Source organism: Nycticebus coucang, chromosome 14, assembly GCF_027406575.1.
Source record: "Nycticebus coucang isolate mNycCou1 chromosome 14, mNycCou1.pri, whole genome shotgun sequence".
Lineage (NCBI taxonomy): Eukaryota > Metazoa > Chordata > Mammalia > Primates > Lorisidae > Nycticebus > Nycticebus coucang.
In genome coordinates this window covers 90470550-90494325 of record NC_069793.1, presented here as the reverse complement: position 1 = coordinate 90494325, position 23776 = coordinate 90470550, and the positions used below count along the sequence as shown (strand labels likewise).

Here is a 23776-nt window from a genome sequence, read left to right as displayed (position 1 = left end):
CGTGGCAGGTCTGGTGAGCATCCTAGCATCACGCCTTTGGGGGAAAGAGACACGTCCTCAAGGGAGGAGAGCCCCAGCTGCTGAAATACTAATCTAACCTGGTCAGGACTCACGGTCTGAGCCAGCAGGGTCCCCTCCCTGTGCGACTTCCTCACAAAGGGTCCCAGCAGCAAACCAGGAATCCTGAGTCTGAGAGCATGACAGGAGAGCCTCTGACTCAGCTCAGCTCCAGCTCCTGGTCTTCAGATCTGATGGAGGCCGTTGGCGGCTGCCAGTCAACTGCTATGGTTTCCAGTAACAAGTGTCCAAAATACCAAAATCCACCAGGCATGGAAAGTACCCAGAGTTTTGAGAATACTTTAAACAGACCATTAAAAAAATAAATAAATAAAACCTGAAAGGTTTTGAGCCTCAGTTTTCTCAGCAGCAAACTATGACGTCTTTGTGCAATTTTTTTTTTAAATTAAAATTCTACAACTTAAGTGGTTAATAATATGCCTGGCATAATATAAAGAGGTAATAAGGAGACAGCTTTTGTTTTAAATGGAATAAATACTGATTGCCCAGGAGAAGAAACCACTATTCTGTACCCGTAGAAAATGTTCAAAGGAAACTGTGGAGCTGTGTTATCCCGCAAACTCTTTGAGTACTTAAAAAGAATGGCAGTTTATTGGTTTTCTGTACTGAGAAGTGTACTTGAGATCAAGACCCCTCCTGACAAGCAACTTGGAAGGAACCCATCTGCAAGATCACATCACCTTTTATTTCAAACTATGTCATCAGCACATCCCTAAAACTAGAATACGCACCTCAATGTCCCTGGGAGCTGCTAACATGTGAAATCACTGAGCTTTGAAGTAGAACATAAAAATCAATAGCAAATCCTCAGGAAAAACAATTGCATTTTAAAGTATTATAAATAAAGGCAGTAATAGTTCCACTATGATATGGCATAGGAAAACAAAAACAAAACAAAACAAAACGAAAAAAATTGAATCTATCTGGCTAGTGTCCTAAATCGTCAAAAAATAATGAAAACAAGTGAAACCAAACCAGGCTACAACTACTTAGAGGCCCAAATTTAATGAGCTGTGGAAGATGCAAGAAATTAAACAAGTCACACGTTGCCATTAATTAATGGGCTAGAAAAGACTTCCAGGTGGCTTAGGCAAGTAACACTTTTTATTTTATGTTTTGGAGGAAAAATTTTCAATAAATATGATTTATATTAGCTACTTTTATTTAAAATTTCTGATATTTTTACTCATTATAAATGATTACTCAGATTACTTAAAATATATTACTCAACATACAAATCAAGTTATATTTATATATCGTTTCTCATTATGTCATAATCATCTCAACATATATATAGTTTATAAATTATAAAACAAAGTAATTCGATTAGGAGCTATATTACTGTAATTTTAATAGGATTGTTATAAGTAGATAATCCTATGCATGTATTTGTATTCCTTTTATGGTCCTTGACATTCTTTCTTTTTTTCTCTCTCTTTTTTTAAAAATTTTTTTTTTTTTTTTTTGTAGAGACAGAGTCTCACTTTATGGCCCTCGGTAGAGTGCCGTGGCCTCACACAGCTCACAGCAACCTCCAACTCCTGGGCTTAAGTGATTCTCTTGCCTCAGCCTCCCAAGCAGCTGGGACTACAGGCGCCCATCACAACGCCCGGCTATTTTTTGGTTGCAGTTTGGCTGGGGCCAGGTTTGAACCCGCCACCTTCGGTATATGGGGCCGGCGCCTTACCAACTGAGCCACAGAATCACAGCTGTGTACATTAATGCAATTGTGGGGTACAATGTGCTGGTTTTATATACAATTTGAAATATTTTCATCAAACAGGTTAACATAGTCTTCACGGCATTTTCTTAGTTATTGTGTTAAGACATTTATATTCTACATTTAGTAAATTTTATATGTACCTTGTAAGATGCACCATAGGTGTGGTCTCACCGATTACCCCGCCTCCACCCATCCTCCCCCCTCCTCTCCCTCTCCCCTTTCTCCATATTCTTGGGCTATAATTAGGTTATAGTTTTCATGTGAAAACTATATGGTTTCATAGTAGGGCTGAGTATTGGATACTTGTCTTCCATTCTGGAGATACTTTGCTAAGAAGAATATGTTTCACCTCCATTCATGTAAACATGAAAGAGGTGAAGTCTTCATCTTTCTTTAAGGCTGCATAATATTCCATTTTGTACATTCTTTTGTTAATCCAGTCTACATGTACTATGTCCCAATGAATTCAAATATATTTTGCCAAACTTCCAGTCATTTATATTCTTAGAGTAGAGATATGTGGAAATTACCTTTAAAGAGTTGTTAAAATATATTAATGTTCTTTTGGAAAGATGTTTGGAGAACACTTAGAGCTCTAAAAACAGACCTGCCATTCGATTCTACAATTCCTCTACTAGGTATATTTCCAGAAGACCAAAAATCACATTTATAACAAAGAAATTTTACCAGAATGTTTATTGCAGCCCAATTCATAACTGCTAAATCATGGAAGAAGCTCAAGTGCCCATAGACCCAGGAATGGATTAATAAATGGTGGTATATGTATGCCATGGAATATTATGCAGCCTTAAAGAAAGATGGAGACTTTACCTCTTTCATGTTTACATGGATGGAGCTGGAACATATTCTTCTTAGTAAAGTATATCAAGAATGGAAGAAAAAGTATCCAATGTACTCAGCCCTACTATGAAACTAATTTATAGCTTTCATATGAAAGCTATAACCCAATGATAACCTAAGAATATGGGGAAAGGGGAAAGGGAGGGGAGAGGAGGGGGAGGATGGGTGGTGGGAAGGTAATTGGTGGGACCACACCTATGGTGCATCTTACAAGGGTACATGTGAAACTTACTAAATGTAGAATATAAATGTCTTAACACAATAACTAAGAAAATGCCAGGAGGGCTGTGTTAACCAGTTTGATGAAAATATTTCAAATTCTATATAAAATCAGTGCATGGTGCCCCATGATTGCATTAATGTACACAGCTATGATTTAATAAAAAAAAAGAAAAATATATTAATGTTATGCTACTGAAGTACAGAGAGGAAGAGATTACAGACTGACATCTGAAGCAACCTTGGATGAATACAAGTTCTCAAGATAAAGAGATGAAAGTTGCCTACCATAATACCGGCCACAAAGTTGGTGTTTTCCTAATATTTGTCCTATAGGAGAAGGCAGAGCCAACTCATTCTTCTTCATGTAACTGATGTTCACTTATTAACTTAATGCATGTTTATTATATGTCAATGATCATGTTTATTCTTGAGATTTCATAGACATTATCATAATATTTAAAGCTTTTATGCTTCTCTTACTGGAGACGATAATAGTGGTATATGAAACCTGCATCAAGGGAAGAGTATACACTTTTCTATTTTTATATATGAATCACTCTATTATAAATATAGAATATATTTTACTGCGTTTTAAATTATTTTACTAATGCATTAATGCAAATATCAATTTCTGGAAACTTTGGAGCAGAAAATTTCAAGATGACGTGCATTCAAAAAAAGGAAGTAAATTTCTAAAATGTACTTAGGTAGTGCGGGCAAGGCCTCTTCGGGGAAATGGATATGAAAGCTGAGATATGGTGAAGTGAAAGGTCCCCAGAATGAGGGTGTGAGGCTCAAGAAGGACAAAATCCTTCTAGGGCAAGAGGTTTGTGAGGTCGGGGGGATACACAGGCCTGCAGCACTGTGCCAAGGTGGGGCGAGGGTAGGAACAGCGTCTCACAAAAGCGCACACGCTGAGATAAGAGAAGGGCTAAGGACGGAATAATCCTCAGAGCCCAGAACATGCAGGAGTGAGGGACAGAAAGAAGGCACACAAGCTAAAGGAGTGACAGAGATGGGATGGTGACAGAGGCCACTGAAGGTGTCGCTAACTGTCTCATTGGAGGATGAATGAATATCTTTGTCTGGGACACAAAACAGATATACTAATAACTATTACAAATTTGAAGATCAATAAAATTAACCTTAATAATATTAACATTTTCATGCTATTTTAGATATTCATTATACATAAATATTTCATACTGTTTTATGTTTTTGGTGTATACTGTATATACCATGCAATGGCATATATATACACACACACAATACTTTATCTATGCTTTTTATGATATATAATGATATATATCGGTGTAAATATCAAACATACGTATTACAGATATATGTACATATACGTACAATGAACTTATACAAGGCACAGCTTAAAGCACTTGGGATACATCAGTGAGACAAAAAAAAAAAAAAAAAAAAATCCTGGACTCATGGGGATCCAGAAACAGGATCACATTTCTTCCCTACATATTTCTTATGAGATGATGGATATTAATGTTGTCTGTATTTTACAGTTGATAAAACAGTTTGGAGCTTATATTTGAACCCAGATTTTTAAGCATCAAGTCAGAAATAATTTATCATTACATATAGAGAGAGAAAGGCCACATCATTCTTGGAACAATGAGGAAAAACACTGTAGAAAACATAGCAGGTGGTTTATAACTTGAAGGTTTATAACTTGAAGGTTTTTCAGCAGCCTGAGAAATAAGAAGGTGCTCCAGGTAGGTATATCTGGGTGAAGCCGAGGGGCTATTACAGATAGCATGCGGGAATGAATGTGTATCAAACGCAGGAGATGATGTCTGGAAAAGGAGATTGAGTCCAGATGTGGAGGTCTTTAATTTTTATTAGTACTTTGTGGAGTGGATGATTTTTAGCAGAGCAAAGTAATAAAAAAAAGATTTAGGAACACAGAGGTGGTTTGAAACAGGGGGAGACAACAAAACTTTTCAGGCTCCTGTCACCTATGGAGACAAAATATACATCAAAGGCTTGAAGGGGTGTCTGCACTTTGGTAAGGAGAGTAGGAACATGTGAAAATTACTGAAAAATTAATTTGGGATATAGGAATGGAGAGCATTTGGAGGGACCTCGTATAATGAGCCAGTGCCCTGAACCCCATAAATGCATCAATTTACAAAGTTATGATTTAATAAAAAATAATTAAAAAAAAAAAACCTGGAATAGAGGAATGCTAAAGTTAATGAAGAGGGGAGCAATCCGAGATAATTCCACATTTTTTTTCTAGTCTTTTCTCTTTGGTGTAGTTTAAAAAAAGAAATTTAGAAACCTGGCAATTTTTTTAAGGGAAGAGGATGAATTAGAATTATGGTGCTGAAGAGACATCCAACAAGCAATATGGTATTAAGAGATTAGAAATAAAGTCAGAAATAAAACACGTATTTAGAAGACATGAATCTTGTTCAGTAGTAATCGTTGGAAACAAGGCAGTGGATAAGCTAGTTTGGAAATTTACGGAGGAGAGAGAGAGGAATTTCCCTCAAACTTGCTAATATCCATATAGCGAAAAACAGTAATAGGATAGAAACCATGAAAGCAGATATGGACTAGAATATGGAGAAGTGGGGTATCAAACGATCTTAAGAATGTGGTTCTGCCGGCGCCGTGACTCACACCTGTAATCCCAGGACTCTGAGAGGCCAAGGCGGGAGATTTGTTGGAGTTCAGGAGTTCAAGACCAGTCTGAGCAAGAGTGAGATCCTGTTTCTACTAAAGATAGCAAAAAATTATCCAGGCATTGTGGTGGCCTCCTGTAGTCCCAGCTCCATGGGAGGCTGAGGCAAGAGGATTGCTTAAGCCCAGGAGTTTGAGGTTGCTGTGAGCTAGGCTGACTCCATGGCACTCTAGCCTGGGCAACATAGTAAGACCCTTTCTTGCCAAAAAAAAAAAAAAAAAAAAAGAATGTGAACTTTGAAAGTAAATTCTCTCAAATTGATCATATATATATGCCTTAGCTATATACATAGCTAAGAGGAAGTTGTATTGGATACATAAGTTTCCTAAACAAAGAACGGTTAGGGTAGGGCTGTCAGTGACATTGTCAGGCAGCAGGTAAAGCAAATCATAGCCAATGTTTCTACTCAGTGGCTCTGAGAACATTTCTCTCGGTAAAGGCATCATTATAGGTGATTGGGAATTATTAGTAAGCCTCAAAGGTAGATGTTTTGCTTATTTTGTCACTGACATTTGAGCATAATCTAAGAAAGGATGTGTCCTTTATATAATGTTGAAATCGGAAGCTTTTTAAAGACAGAACTGCTCCATTTAGACAGGGTCAGAAGACTGATGCTAGGTGTCACGGGAAGAGAACGATGAAGCCAGAACACTCATGCATTTTATCCGTGAAGGGTAAAAACCATTTCAAAATATTTTTTTTTCAACCAAATATATATGTACCTTCCTACCCTTTTGTAAATGCCACTATTTATCCATCGCCTAACTTTCAAAGAAGTGGATTTTTGTTTCTAATTTCTTACCATACATTTAGCTCTTGACATCCTGGATACTCCCTTCCCCCTCATCCCTGTTGGAAGTGCTGTCTTTAGATTGCACAGGGCTGTCTTACCTAGTAGATGGAGTTTCTTTAACCATATTCCCTGGAAGTATGATGGCTGGATTTGATTAGACCAGCAGACCTTAGCACTGAAAATCTCTTCCTGTCCCGTTATTTTCCATAACCGTTCTCAGTTTCTCGGCTTCCCATTCTGCTCCCATTGACACTGTCATATCCTGCTTTATTTTTCTCATCTCTCATTATATTTCCACTTTGATGAAAAAGTAATTAACGTACGTCCTACTTTACCTTTCTCGAGGAGACAGGCCGTAAATAGGAGAGATACATTATCTCAAATACCACAAAGGGCCACCAGCAAACTAACCCTCAGTTTTTTCTTGAGCTAATGTTGATTCCTGATTACGATTAGGATTAATATTTTATAATGAGGGAGAACAAGTGTATGGCCTAGATTATATTCTTTCCTTCTAGCGTACTCAAAGCCTCTTCTCAACCAAACACACAATTACACACACACATCCCCACATCAACCTCTTAGAATTTATCATGATTAAGGAATATTGGAGCACTGGGTCTTGTGCCTTTATTAAACCATTGAGAAAAATCAGCTCATTTATTAAATGAAGTTTCAGGAGGTAGACATTTCTCTAATTAGCTATTATATTTATACAAGAGTGAAATATCCAGTAAGCTGTTTTCTTCTCACTAATATCCTTGGAAAAGTAAACATGTGAATCACCGTCTGATTTTGTGATGTTCCTGTCATTGTCATTTACTAGTATAAAAAGTTATATATGATTAAAAATTATTTTCAAACTAAATAGTAAAATATTTCAATTAAGTTGTAAAAGAAAGAGACAATTAGGGCTGCGCCTGTCTCTCAGTGGGTAGGGCACTGGCCCCAGATACTAAGGGTGATGGGTTCAAACCCAGCCCCGGCCAAACTGCAACAACAACAACAACAACAAATAGCCTGGCGTTGTGGTGGGAGCCTGTAGTCCCTGCTATTTGGGAGGCTGAGGCAAAAGAATCGCCTGAGCTCAGGACTTGGAGGTTGCTCTGAGCTGTGCGATGCCACAGCACTTTACCGAGGGTGATAAAGTGAGACTCTGTCTCTACAAAAACAACAACAACAACAACAACAAAAAACAGAAACAAAAAAAAAAGAGAGACAATTAGAGAAGTTAGATTTTAATACAGGGTTGTGCTAAAACATGCTTACGTGCTTTGTTCTTTTTTTTTCTTCTCTGTGCAAGGTTGTAAATTTTGGAAATGTGATAGGTCTACAAAGTCTATATAATCTATGAATGAAGGAAAGCGATTCTGTGTTATAGTTTTATAGGGAGATGATAATTTGTCTCCATGTCAGCAGTTGGGGAAGAAAACAACTTGTATTATAAGCAAAGATGAGAGCATTGCTTTGTGACAGAAGAGCATCAGTAGACCCTGGGCAAAGACAAAATTCTAGCTCAAACAACCCATGTAAAAATATAGGTAATATTAGATTTTATTTCTCCTTAGTAAGGTGTCATGCTGAAATGTATTTGAGAACATCAAAGAAAACTTACATTTAAAATGATGCAGATTGGGGACAGTAGCTCACGCCTGTAATCCTTGCACTCTGGGAGGCTCAGGTGGGTGGTTGGCCTGAGCGCAGGAGTTTGAGGCCATCTTGAGCAAAAGCGAGACCCCATCACTACAAGAAATAGAAAAAACTAGGCAGGCATTATGCCAGATGCCTGTAGTCCCAGCTACTTGGGAGGCCGAGGCAAGAGAATCACCTAAGCCCAAGGGTTTGAGGCTGCTGTGAGCTATGACAGCACAGCACACTCTGCTCAGGGTGCTGGAGTGAGACTCTGTCTCAAAAAAAAAAAAAAAAAATCTAGAGATGCCAGGCTATAAAGGTAATAAACAAGATTAGGCTGACAGTTAAATTTTTGTTTTATATGTAAATACTCCTTTAGATTTATATTTACTTATTTGTAAGTGGAATATCATTGGTAATGCCAGAAAAAAATATGCTATATGTAATTAGATCAATATTATAATTTTATATTACTTTCATAATTCATATAACATTAATATTGCTAGTACTTTGAAAATATGGAAACACAGGTCATAAAATCTGGAATGTAGTTAAAGCTTGATTCTTCAACATTAATTTTGAATGAAGACAAACATTCTTAGGATTACCATCCAATGTATTTTAGTTTACCCTCAAAACAACAATAGTCATACATTTTAGGTGCTACAAAATAGGTTTTGGTTTTGTTTTGTTTTTTTCCTTTGCTGCACCCCTTTTATTTAATTTTATTTTGTATTGTTTCAGGTTCATTGAGAGTACAAAGTATTAGGTCACACTGTTTGTATTTGTTAGGTAAAGTCCCTCTTATAATTGTGTCCCGCCCCCAATAGTTTTAACTGGAGTGGGATATCAGGATAACCTTAACTTCTAAAGTTAGGCCTTTTAAGATGATTCCACTATTAGCTATTCTGTAGCTATTCTGGAAGATCAAACCCAGGTAGACGCCATGACTGACATCTCCACCATCTTAATGTATTTCCTCAATAAAGTATGATCGGATGACACGGAGAGTAGAACCACATGAATTCTATTTATTTTACTTCATCTATAAATAGGACTGTTTTTGTTTTCCCCAAACAGTCATAAAAACCCAAAATAAACTTAATGTAAAACATGGATTGCTGGACTTACTGGAAAAAAATAAATGACAGTCCTTCAGGAAAGGTGGCATGCAAGCTGTTCATGTGATACTCTGCTAACATAATCCAAGAAAATAGGTAAACTAAAGGACATTGCATGTGAATATACTGAAGTATGAATTTTAGAAAGGATGACATAAATGTGCATGAGTACATCACATGTATTGCATAGGTTAAGTTCAAGTCTTTGAGCCGAGCTACGTGGCCACAGTTAGGATACAGCCTTTTCATTTTTATTTTCTCATCTCAACGTTAGAGATTGTGAGACCCCCTCAGCGAACCCTCAGGCTTGTTCAGATGATGTAGGCAGAGGCACACACAAATCCTCTACTAACATATGAGGATTTTTTTCCCCTTTTATTTATGAAAAGATCTGGATCTAGAGTCAGAAACAAAGGAAGACTTTAATTTTAGTTTCATCTCCATTTAATTATATTACATTGAGCAAGTTAGTTACTTCCCTCAACACAATCTCTTAATATTCAAAATGTTTAAATGTAGTTACTGCCTGATTGATGGGATTTTTGTTTGTGATTAAATCTGAGAATACATGAAAAAATTTAGCCCAGGGTCTGGAACATAATAATCATTTAATAGATCTTAGCAATTACTATTAGCATTGCCTTAAACACTATTGATGCTTATGGCATCAAATATAAATACTATAGAATTACCTTTAACATGTAAATAAATTGTGCCCAGTAAAATATTTTATTCTAGTGTTTATGAACAATAAACACTAGATTTTTCATTTCTAAAAGGAGGTGAATCAATTAAATGTCCTTTTAAAACATTTCAAGAAATGATTTCTTAAAAATCCCTCTAAAATAGGGTGGCCCCTGTGCCTCAAAGGAGTAGGGCACTGGCCCCATATACTGGAGGTGGTGGGTTCAAACCCAGCCCTGGCAAAAAAAAAAGAATAAAATAATAATAATAAAATAAAAAATAATAATAATGAAAATTCCTCTAAAATATAAAACGTCATTAAATTTGATGAATAAAACTACTACCACAGATCTTTTCCAAAGGAAAAGACATAATCCTATATTTCAAGAGTGTCTTTAATAAAACCACATCTAGGAAAACACTGATAGACTTTTCAGTTCTTAGTGTTCTTATAACAGAAGTTCAAAAATAATTATTGATCATGTTTCCAGACCTACTTGCATATTGGTATTCAGGGACTCAAAAATTTTGTTTAATAAATGTCTAATTATGTGTTCGTTGTTTTCTGAATTTAATGAAATTTATGAAATTTCATAAATAATAATTTTAATAAGTCTGTTAGAGTGGTGATTTCTTAGGTGGGTGATTTACTATGTTTATGAAGATGGAATTGATATTAATGATCTCATTTGATGTTCTTTACTGACAGTTTATAGATAAATTTGTGGTTATTCTGTTGTGACAGATGTGATCTTTAAAATGCTATTTAATATCCTATGAGCTTAGGGAAGACAATTCGCTAAATTCTTCCACTTATTAAGAGTTAGGAGGTAAATACTCTTTTTATTCTTGTGGTGGCCTGATGATAAACAAGATTTTTTAAAAAGTGACTCTATGAGTAAATTATTGTGTCAGAAGCTTTTGACATGAGTTATGACAATGGCAGTGGGTAGACACCTTGAGTGTTGACAACTGGAATAGAATAACATTTGCAGGTGCGTTTTCAAAGAACTTAAGAGCAAGCTTTTTTGCTTAGTTTGATAAGTTCTGTCACTATATCCTGACTCTAAGTTTATAACCCAGTGAGGCTATGAACTGGATAAGAAACTTTTATTTCCAACAGGATCAATAGAGAGATGTTGCTAGAAATCTAGATTCATCTTTAAAAAGAAAAGTCAGAGAGTTTCCTTCTGTCTGCACGTACAGTCAAATCTGAATTCTTTTGAGTGTAAGATTTTACCAATAGCAGGCAAAATAATATGTAAAAAGCAATTATGACTACACTTTAAATAGGTATTAACACTTGTGTTGATATTAGCCTTAATTAATGTTATCAATATTATTATAGTTAGTTATGTCTTTTTCAAATTACAATAAATGCCATCTATTTACGTCTTTATAACTGACAAAATATTTCTGGATAGTATATAATCCATTTTGATCCTGTATTGTACTTGTCAGAGATGGCTGTGTATTGCACTTAAGGAATCACGCTTCTCGTACCTCAGAAGAGGATTCTTTTGGAGGGTAATGGTGCCTGCAGTGTTGGAAGGTATTATTTACTCATTTTGCAGGCATTCACCAAGGATTGGCTCTGGCCCTACCTGTTAGAGGTTGGGTATGAAATTAAAATACATAAAAAAAAAATAAGGCATGAAATCTGTCCTTGACGAGTTTGCAGTCTAGTAGAGTCAGAGGTGTGGTTGGAATGGTTCAAGCCATTGCCACAAATTTTGAAAATGCAATACAAAAAGAAATAAATATAAGGACCATAGGAGAGAGACAGAGGCAGAGACAGGGACAGGAGAGTGGGTTGCTAGACAGCAGCCTAACCGTGGCACCAAAGACACGGTATCATAAATGAGAAAGAAATGCTTTGAGGACTGTACACAGTTCAGGAGAGCCTAATAATTATAAAGATAGAAAAATAAAGAGTGCAAATATTGAACGGCCTTGAGGCCAGTTGTAGCAGCATGCACCATATTGTGACACCGTAACCATTTTATAAGCCAGTAAACCTGTCACTAGGAATACAAACTGATTTAGACAAAGAGTTAATATTCTTCATAATTTTCACTTTTCTGACCAAAGGGCACTAATTTAATCAGCTTGTATTTCTCAAAACCTTTAAGATCTTCCAATCCCTTCCAGAATTAACTGCATATGTCCACTCTCAACTTGCTCCTAACGTCCCATACCCTCACCTTGGCTTAAAGAAGTTAGCCCGGTTCTACCTGAGTCTAAACCTAGATTATAAGCATCATATATATAACTTTCAGAAATACAATGCTATCCAACTTTATAGTGTCAATCGACTGTCCACTGTCTAGAGGCTATCCTGAGAACGCTGTGAAAGATGACAAGGTTGTTTCAATCTGAGCCTTTCTACACGCACTCACACAACATCTTTTATCCTTGGAACCAAGGCCGACATTGCAGTGGGCTAAGAGGAATTTTTATTTAAAAACAATAGAAAAAGAAAATAAAACTGCTGTGTCTGATACAGAAGATGATTTGTTAAAATTTATAATGAGAAACCCCAACTGTGGCCCCCAAATTGCCAAAAATACTAAATACGACTCAAAAGTAAGACACAACAAAACACTTCAGAAACCGAGGCCGTGAATTCATGGATGTTTAGGTTTTCTGTGTAACACATGGACCATCTCCCAGCCTTCAATTAGGATAACATTTTACAGCTCTCTGGCTGGTTATAAAATACTTAATTGAAGTTTATGGGTCAAGCCGTCAGAGTCTAGATTCTAACTTTTGTTCTATTTGACGTACTAGTTAAAGCACTGAGTGAGGATATGCTACGGCCGAATATTTTCCTGGAAGACGAGACTGCGGAGGATGTGAAAGGAGAGACCACTTCACCATCAGACCCTGCCCTGGTCTTCAGCCCGTCCCCTGCTCTCCCCTCTACCTGCTGCCCAGCACCAATGTGTTTTCACTTGTGTGTCCTGCCCACAAAGCCTGCTGCCAGCTGTCACCCGTGTTATGGCCCAAACCAGTGCCTGGTGTGACCTCTCACACTTTAATGCCTTGGGTCACCGTCACTGCTGAAACTGGTCTGGAATGAATTCGGAATCCAAAGGTTTTCTTTGAATGTGGCTATAGATTTGACATTAGTGACAGTCCCTACCCTCATTTCTGACCATCACTCTATTTTATTTTTTTATTGTTGGGGATTCATTGAGGGTACAATAAGCCAGGTTACACTGATTGCATTTGTTAGGTAAAGTCCCTCCTGCAATCATGTCTTTCCCCCAGAAGGTGTGGCACGCACCAAGCCCCACCCCCCTCACTCACTCTATTTTATCAGCTTTCTCTCTCCCTTTCTCTCTCTCTCTGTCTTTTAAACAGGCTCACTTAGTTGCCCTGGGATTCAGTGCAGTGTAGTCATACACAGCTCACAGCAACTTCAAAATCTTGGGCTCTAGTGATTCTCTTGCCGCAGCCTTCCCAAGTAGCTGGGACTGCAGGCGCCTACCACAGTGCCTGGCTATTTTTACCCATGGGGTTTCGCTCTTGCTCAGGATGGTCTGAAACTCCTGAGCTCAGGCGATCCACCCACCTAGGCCTCCCAGAGTGCTGGGATTACAGGTGTGAACCACCGCACCTGGCCTTTTATCAACTCCCTTCTGCACTCCTTGGATAATATTTTTCTTATCTCTTCACTAGCTGTTTTCCTTCCAACTTTCACAGTCTTCCTAACAGAGCTCACAGACAACTGCATACTTACTACACTTCAGGTCATCAGGCCTCTGCTTTTCCTAATACAATTGCTCCTTGATGAAACACTCCTAGGGTTTCATTGAGCTTATCAATATGTTTAATTGCCAGTTCTCACCTATATTTTCTGAGCAACAACCAATATTATAAAATGTTGGATATTTGCTCCTAAAAATCAGAATAAGTCGAGCTGAAATGGAAATTCTTTATTCTCCCAGAAACCTGTTCACTTCTCTGTGTGACATAATTATGAAATAGCATAGTCACTGGAATTGATCAATACTCAGAATCCTGACGTCATTCTAACTCCTCCATACTTTTTAAATTCTTACTACCACCTATTCAATCATTTGTAAATTCTCATTTATTTTGGAGCCCCCACACAGGATTAGTAAATTAAAGTCATTTTTACCTAAACTATTGAAATGACCCCCTAATTTGACTTTGCCTGCAGAGTCCTCCTGGATAAAGCACTTTACCGTCCTCTGTCCCCTACCTCAATAAGACAAATTACAAACTCCCATGCAATTACAATAAGCCATCAGAGATTTATGTGGGGGCAACATGGTCAGAATTATGTAGATCAGAATTATATAGACCATTCCTAAAACAATGTAAAAGGATTTCACAAGGGTTGGAGTAAAAAGGAGAAATATATATAAAAAAAAAAGTGGATAGGTGTACCAAGTAGGCAATGCTTCTGAGAGTTTAGGGGAAAGATAATGTGCATCTGGACACAGAGAAATTTCCACAGTCACACAGCTAGTAAGTGATAATGGTAAAGAAAAACTGGTGATGATTCACTAGCCTTAAGATCTATGAGGATGTGTAGTGCTGTAGGTTCTCTAACACCCAGAACAAATATCTAGAGAGTAAAGACTGAGTAAATTATATGTATAAATTACAGACACGCAAAACAAAAAATGCAGTGCAGAGTACAACTTGTGTTGCATAAGGCAGTATCAAAAATCCTAAGTATGAAGTGTGATGTTACATCTGAGTAGGACCTGCTATTTTGTCACTTAATAGCTGCGTGACTGTGGAAATATCTTGACTTCCCTGAGCTTCACTCTTTCATCTCCATTTATAAATTAGGTCAACAGTAGAGTTTCCTTCATAAAATTGATATAAGGATTAGAGGGGGTGGTGATGTATTTGGAAGTTAGTCTGACATTTAGGTGTTCAGTAACTATTGTGGCTTGTTATTGTTTTTATCATTAAGTATATATCCTTATAAACATGTGTACATAGGTACACAGCTATGTATCTCTGTATCTGAACATGAATCTATCAATCCACTTTCCATCTCTCTATCCATGCACATACATGAAGCAGAGCGATTATTTAGCATCTGTGGAAATGCACTCAAGGAGTTGTAATTGCTGATCCTTTTGACTGAGGTGGAATTAAATCTGCAAGACCTCCAGGCGTGGTAATAGATACTGTGCTCTGATATGTCCCACAATGAAAGGTTTTGCTTTGTGGAATACAATGATCATAGAAAGGACTCATAGTCCCTCTCTCTATCTATCTACTCCTTTTTTTTTGTACTTTCTTTGTATCTTAACATTCACTAGTCTCACACGTTGTGCTAGGATGAGGCTGTCATTTTATCATGTTAACATGACACTAGTAGTGAAATTTAAAACATCTATTGCTCTTTCGTACCTTGGAATTTTTTGTGCCACGGAAAGTTCTCCAAGGACACTCTGCTAAGGATTAAGGGCAATGGATTAGATTAGGTAAACGTGCTTGAGCACCAAGGGTCAGATTTATTCGTTCCTCGATCCTGGTCCTTCCCCTTTGCCTTACACTACCTGAGTGAGGAACTGAGCTTCCGTATTTCTAAATCTAAGATGAGCACGAGGATAAAAAGTGCCCTGTGCCGAGCCACACAAATGGGGCCATTTTCCTGGAGGCCATCTGTCACATAGGGCAGACTTTTCACAATTTTCATGAGTCATGAAAGTAATTGTTTGGATGAACTTTAATAAATTAAATATTTGCATACTTATAATTTATTTCATAGAATTAGGAATTTGAGGATACTCCATTACAAGTTTCAACTTTGATTATTCTTAAAATTTTGTTTTATAGCATCAGATTATGCATTTTTAATTTTTAAATTGTTTTATGTAATCTTAATCAAATATTCCATAGTGCAGTTTGCCAAGAGATTACACACTCAGAGTTACTGCATTGATTATAAGCTCAGTAATTGTCCTTTTAAAGGAGTATTTAAATGTTTTATTTTATTCATTGTGATTTTAATTAATTATAGATATTAATTTTTTAACAAAATCTTACAAGTAAATTCATCCATATCATTGTAATTCTCTTTCATTCATGTTAATATTTAAATGATTTATTAAAGTTATTATGAATAAAACCTCATTGCCTAATAAATAAAGTTTTGTGTATACTGTGGGATTGGTTAATATTTGAATAATCTTATTATATGTTAAACACAAATAAAATGTACTTTTATAGTCTAAGGTCAATTTTTCCTTAGGAGGAAAAGTTGTGAAAAATCCAGAGAAGTAATTTTTGAGTTTTACATAAAAATGAAAGGTTAAATTAAAGGACTTAAAAATTATATAATCTCTAAAAAGAGTTAAGGAGGTTATTTTTATCAACTGCTTTGAGGAAAACTAATGTAACCTTCTGGATCTAAATCATAATGTCCTCAAAAGCAGTATGTTCAAATTTAGATATAAGCTATCAATTTACCAAAAATTGCATGTAAAGATATTTTTGAAGCAAGAGACAGAGTGAGGATTTCATTCTTGATTCATTTTACATTTGAGTCACTGGCAAGAATTATTTCTAAAAATCTCAACTTTGAAGAGATTGCAATGAGTTTTGGATTTATGAAAGATGTTTGGAAACAGTGTTATCAATTCCAAATTCTCGTCACAATGGTGATAAGCTAAAAGTTTTATAAAATGGATTTTTGCTTGTCACTACAGAGAAATCACTATTACGAGGTAAGGAAATTGTCCTCGTGATAACATAAGCTTCAGGAATAAAATAGGTTTTTTAAAAATCTAGCAAAAACTAGCAAAAACACCACAGCTTTGCATTTATTTATGTTTTCTTTTTCTTTTTGAACTGATAAGACATTTCACAAACAGGATTTCTCTACCTCATTAATTTTTTGCTAAACTCTTGTGAGGTATATATTTATTAATGCTAACCTAAAGTGTTAACATTAACAAGCTGAACCTTATTTGCAAATATTCATTTAGGGAGAACTTCAAATGGAAGTTCCTCCTGGGTAGATGTTTAAACCGTGAAGAGCAGGTCGGTGGGGATGAGAAAGTGCAGCTGCTCCAATCCATTAGCTGCTCAAATCAAAAGTCGGAAAAAATATATATTCAGCAGTAAAAAAGTGTTTGTCACTAGGAGTGCTGGGAAATATTTCTTTCAAACATGATAGTTAGGAGACTTAATGTTCTACCCTTGCTGGGCCAGTTATCATGAAATGTATTCTTCCTGGTGCTATCTTTACTGATTCAGATATTTATCTTCTATCAAGTATATCTTTTATGTAGTAAGTCAAATAAATCACTTTTAGAAAGAGGTAGGGATTAAATATATTAATAAAATGAAATAATTATATGAACATGCATTTCCTATTTTTTTAAATTTGGTAATATGGCGGGTGACAAATACAGAGAAACAAAACTTTCAAATACTTGCTTAATTTTACAACACCCTGGGTATACATTTTATTTTTGCCATATCACTAGGTGAAAGTAATGACATTCATTGCCTTAACACCATTCAAGCATGTTTTGCAAATGCTGGGACCTACAATGATAATACCATCTGCTTTGGTCAATTGTCACAGTTATCTTTATCTCGACTCAAATTCACTTAGAAATTTTAGCTTTCTAAGCCCTAACCATACATCACTCAATAAACAAAAGAAATTATAAGAAAAAAATTTATTAACAGAATATGATAATAAGAACAAATGATTAACAAATGATTATGCAACAAAATTGCTATAAACCCCAATGTTCCAGATCTATAAAGAAACCAAATGTTTCTTGAACTCTTAAATTTCCATAAGGAAAATTAATGAAGTGGCTTATTAACTAAATTTGAACAATGAGAATAAATGTGGAGCACTCTGATGGCATATTTATTTTTGTTGCTAATATTTACTTTTGTTGCATCATAATTATCATATAGGTGTAAATAATGTACATAATTATCATATAGGTGTAAATAAATTGATTATGAAATGGTGGTTGATGAAGAAAGCATACAAGGATTTTTAAAAGATTGCAATGTAATTATAGTTTGGAAGAAAAACTGAATATCAAATTGTATACGCCATAAAACAAATGCAATAGATATTTATATCAGCATAGAACAAAATCAAGTCTTACTAGAGTTACATTAGAGGTATCACCTGTTAAATGGATTTATGTTTAATAACATAACAACTCATGTGGTGGTATGAGGAAGGAATGAATTTGTGTATTTAAAACAGAACATTGAGTTCCAGGGAACCGTTCAGTGAATATATGTTATTAAGATGAGCTTGAGACTTGAAAAATGTACTTTATTAAAAATATTTGCACTAATCAGATTTAGTAAAGATGTCATCCTACCCCCTGAAGGACTTGTTAGGTATCATCTGGTATTTACTTTTAGCATCAAGATTTTAGTCCCTATAACATTATGGTCAGAGAAAAGTAGCGGAATTTGTGCTTGGATGGTGAATAGCAGACACAGAAAATCAAAATGCAGTTCGTGGAAAGCTGGAATATTTTTAAACATATTTCTGGTTAAGGAGTCTCACTAGCCAACCATGCCAATTTATATATGTACATAAATAAGTTCAAACTGCAAAAAGTCATGTGATTTTAATGATGTGAAAGGCAACAACTTTTTTTAAAAGTGTGTACATTGGGTGGCGCCTGTGGTTCAGTGGGTAGAGCGCTGGCCTCATATACTGAGGGTGGTGGGTTTGAACCCGGCCCCGGCCAAATTGCAACAAAAAAATAGCCAGGCATTCTGGCAGGGGCCTGTAGTCCCAGCTACTCAGGAGGCTGAGGCAAGAGAATTGCCTAAGATGCTAATAGGATATATTTCAAGGTTAGCATATTTCATAAATATGGTCTTGATAACACATAGGTAACTTGATTCTTCAGTTAGATATGTATCTATTATAAAATAAAATAAAATTTGTGCTTTTTCCTACAAATATAATGAGGAGAGACTCATACTATTTAATACTGTCCACTAAATTTTAGAATCACATCATTTCAGCAATGATGCCATTCATATTTTAAAATAACAAAATGTAGTGTCTGCTATCTTAGCATTCTGGCATATGTAAATGTACCTATCTGAACTCCTCTGATGAATCTAATTTAACAGATAATATTTAAATTTTTTCCATAATTTACCTCAATGTTCTGTATCTTTTACCATTTTTTATTATTTCTTTTTATATTTCACACTTATTTAATAGGGTGTCTGAATTCTGGTTTAATTCGAAAAGAAAAATCAATTGTTACACTCTTCAAGGTGTAATTTTAACATAAAACCTTGTATCATCACTTATGCAGTCAATGTAATTATAAATGAATCATTAATATAAATATTCCTGGCCCTTATTTTAATTTTTAAGGATTGCAATCCTCGAGAACTAAAATTTAAGTAGGATACTGAATAAGGGATTGTATTAAAAGTTTTTACCTGGTAGCCTATTTTCAATTTGGTATAAGCTGTCATTATATGTAAAATAATTTCTAAAGTTTTTAAGAACTTAATACATTGAGTTAATCAGATATATGATGTACTTTAGAAAATGTTTATATTTGTATATGTGTGTGTATGCATTTTTAATATATAAATTGTGTGTATATATTTTTAATACATAAATTGGGACTCCTGGCAGCTGTAGTAAGAATCTTAAATATTACCATTTGAGAAGCATTTTTTTGATTATATGATTATCACTAGAATTTTTAGAACATATTCTATCTTATTTTCTAAAGAATCGATAGCAAATAGTGACTATGATATGACTATCATGCGCAGAAGAAGAATAAAAGCAGATAAGTAAATATTTCAAAAAGCAGGCTGACTCAGATATCAAAACGTATTTGAATTCTCAAACTTTATCTGCTTTGGTGAATAGGTTTTAACCTTCCAGACTGCTGCACAGGTTTATTTTGAAGACAACACCTATTTTAGGGGATTTCAAGATATCCCAGGAAAAAAACTGCCTTGTTTGCATAGTTCTAATCCTTATCCTGGTTTTACCACGTTTTAGTATTTGAGATTTTAAGTTAACGTAACTAAAATTTTAAAGCATATGCTGTATGTATACACTCTATACCTATACAGCTATACAGAAAAATCATGCTCTTTACTCACAGGCAAATTGAAGAGTGGCTTCTCTACTAAGAATGCTTCCAAAGGTGTTGGTTGCTACACACTGATAATGACCAGAATCCTTTGCTTCACTTGGATTGCTTATAATGAAGGTGCCGTCGATCAAACTGTAGCGATAATCACTTTCCAAGTCTATTTCTGTTCCATTTCGAAGCCATCTTAGGAAAAATCAGGAGACAAATATGTAAAAATTACTTGAGACATTATAATACTCTCTGGGAATGTCAGAATATCGTTGATGGAAAAATTTTAAGGCTAAGTAAAATTATGAGTGAATTTCTACCTGTAACTGGGAACTGGGTTGCTGCGCACTTCACAATTTAGTGCTACCTTCTTTTCATCAGAATCAGTGGGAAAAATGATATCCTCCGGTTCTTGCACAAACACTGGCCCATAGTCCACACTTTCTGTAGGGATACCAACAGATGCACCTTAAAATTCCTCAAAATAGTAAGATTACATTTTCTTCTGCTTTGCTCTGTTTTTACTCAAAATTACTGCTCTCTCTCCTTGTAATTAAAAGATACATTTCCAAAAGAAGGTATTGCTAGAAAATAAAATTATCACAGTAAATTGTAGAGATCTAAATATAATTTTTAATGGATGAAGAGTGATTTGTTAGGTATGACATACGTAATGAAAAGTAAGCGTCTCAGACACTGAAAGACATTGTTTGATACAATATATCTTGCTTTCATTGTCTAAAGCAGACCCAAGGAAAATAATGTCAAACACAGACGTTATTTTAAAATTTTACAAGTTGGCAATATTCTAGTATGTTAAAAATAACATACTATAAAGAAAAGTGAGACGTTAATACTGTTACCACTTGGAAACTACTGGTAGGAAAATCTTGGTCTTCTTGTATTCTTTAGTCTTTTTTTTACCCATTCATTTAAGCACTATTTAGTGCCAGGAAACTCGATATTTATAAAGAAATACTGCAAAATATGTACACCCCATATTTAGAAGAATGAGTTCAGTGCAAATTGATTTGCTTTCTTTGAACATGTTGTATGTTGCTTCATTTGAGCAAGGGAAAAATATATACATAGAATTCTAAATCAAATAAAAATTGTGCACATACAGTGGGTAAGCACTGACAATTGTTTTCACTCCTAGATAATCTTGCTGTTGTTATTTTCTTCAGAAACAACAAAATATTACATACAAATATCCAAAATGTGTTTCTCTCTACCAATTATATTGCTGGCACTCAAAACTTTTATTCAGAAAGAAAAATGAAAATAAATGAATGACAATTAACTAAATGAAATTATTGTCAGAATTTTGTATTTGTTGTTACATTATAATGAATGTAATTTTACAAATGTTTGTAAAGGCACATAAAGCTTGATTAAACTCTAAGAATGAAATTGCACAATCAAGTTATTAAAAAAAAACATCCTTTTTGGAATTTGCATCCAAATGTGTTTGACTCCAAAGCTGATGATGCTTATACAGTGTAAACATATAAAATATACTGATTAAACTTATTACGTGTTAATTGTGTGCAGTATGGTTATTCATAATATTTAAACAGTCATTATTTTTAATTTGTAGAGATCAGAAAGGATTATTTTTCATATTATAAACATTACTATTCTTATTACTGTCTAACATTTTATAAAGTACTTTCACATTTGGATATTATTGTTAACTAATTTTCTGAGATCAACATTATAATTATTTCCAATTGAGAGAGGAGAGAGGAAAACTCTACTATTCTGACAGGAAATCCCTGCAAAATTAGCCACATAATAAGTAGTTGATTTGAAGTATATTTTTCTGGTTCCAAATCTTATGTTCTGAAAATTGTTAAAACAGAACAAGAGAAAGAAAGGGTTGTCAAGCTGAGGAAATCAGAGGCGTAAGATTTGCTAAATTACAGCATAAATAGTAAGGGACTAGTCTGAACAACACGTGTTCTGTGACGGCTGGCCACCCTTTACACGGCATTCCTTTACTGCTGACTGTGAGACTCCAGGGCATGTTAGCCCCATCAAGTGACAAGGTCATTCTGCCTGTTGCTGCAAAGCCAATGTCTTAATACAAATGGCAACAAACAGAAATGTGAAAAAAAAAAGTAGTTGCAAAAAGCCAAGTTCAGAAATTCCCCCATTTGTCAATTTAGAGCTTCCTAGTCCTCAGGCAAGTGTAATCAGCAATTAACTCTATTTCTTTTTTTTTTTTTTTATTGTTGGGGATTCATTGAGGGTACAATAAGCCAGGTTACACTGATTGCAATTGTTAGGTAAAGTCCCTCTTGCAATCATGTCTTGCCCCCATAAAGTGTGACACACACCAAGGCCCCACCCCCTTCCCTCCTTCCCTCTTTCTGGGGGGCCCCATAACCTTAATTGTCATTAATTGTCCTCATATCAAAATTGAGTACATAGGATTCATGCTTCTACATTCTTGTGATGCTTTACTAAGAATAATGTCTTCCACGTCCATCCAGGTTAATACAAAGGATGTAAAGTCTCCATTTTTTTTAATGGCTGAATAGTATTCCATGGTATACATATACCACAGCTTGTTAATCCATTCCTGGGTTGGTGGGCATTTAGGCTGTTTCCACATTTTGGCGATTGTAAATTGAGCTGCAATAAACAGTCCAGTACAAGTGTTCTTATGATAAAAGGATTTCTTTCCTTCTGGGTAGATGCCCAGTAATGGGATTGCAGGATCAAATGGGAGGTCTAGCTTGAGTGCTTTGAGGTTTCTCCATACTTCCTTCCAGAAAGGTTGTACTAGTTTGCATTCCCACCAGCAGTGTAAAAGTAATTAACTCTATTTCTAAAGAGATTAGTTTTTACGCTCCCCATCCAGAAGGTATATTTCAGGTACATTGATATTTTCTAATTCTTTATCCTGTAGTAATTTTATCTACTGCTTATGATGATGCATTGTTTGAAGCTGTGTCCTTACATTTTGTACTCTTTAGTTTGATGGAATGTGTTCCTGTGGAGACAGACTTCAAATGGTATATGATACTAAATCATCACAAATATCCTGGTAACCAAGAACTCAAACACTTTTTATAGCCAAGCAGAAAGCTTTGAGATGTGCGTTGTAGGCGGACACCAGCACACACAATGTTAATTTCTCATAGGAGCAATGTTTTTGAGTGTGTTTTACCTTTATCAGGTCTTTATTAACAGACTGATAGATACCCATAGTTGGCTGAACGTACAACGCTATTAGTTTTGTTTGTGAAATGTCCGATTGATACCTCAAAAGAATCCTTTCTTCAGAAGAGAATTATTTCAATTTAGAAATGGTATGTTGATTCTCTCTATAAAGGATGAAGATATAATAGAAATTGACAATTAAGGAGTAAGGATAGGAGGCAAGTGAGAAATAAAAAAATTACCTATTGAATACAATGTACACTAATATGGTGATGGGTGCACACAAAGCCTGACTTCAGCATGATAAAATTTATATGAAAAAAAAAAAGAAAACAAAAAAACACTTGTACTATCTAAATTTTGAAATGAGAAAACAGTTAACACTTCCACTCATGTGCCTCTGTGCTTACCTCCTAAATTATCTTTATTTTGCTTGTTCATCATAGTTCCCAGAGTCTCTTATTTTTTGTTCTTATTCTTATGAGAAAAAACACACCGTGATTTTTCATTTTTAAGTTTTTCACTTTCTACCAAGAATAGCTGCATGTTATTTTTGTTTTTATGTGGTTAAGAATATCTGTTTTGTATTTTCAGTTGAAAAATAACTTGGCTGGGTACCAACTTAGGCACTCACTATTAATTTCCCTGAGGGCTGTGTGTATA

General features: G+C 35.3%; 1 protein-coding gene across 1 annotated transcript in view; it reads right to left on the bottom strand.

Moving 5' to 3' along the window:
• The window catches only part of CNTN5 (contactin 5), a 1447249-nt gene that overhangs the window by 529855 nt on the left and 893618 nt on the right, over positions 1 to 23776 (bottom strand). The window contains exons 5-6 of the mRNA XM_053561942.1: positions 20263 to 20386; positions 19962 to 20137 (exon numbers count right to left, since the gene is read on the bottom strand). Coding sequence (XP_053417917.1) covers positions 19962 to 20137; positions 20263 to 20386 — 300 coding nt within the window. The remainder of the gene's footprint in view (positions 1 to 19961; positions 20138 to 20262; positions 20387 to 23776) is intronic.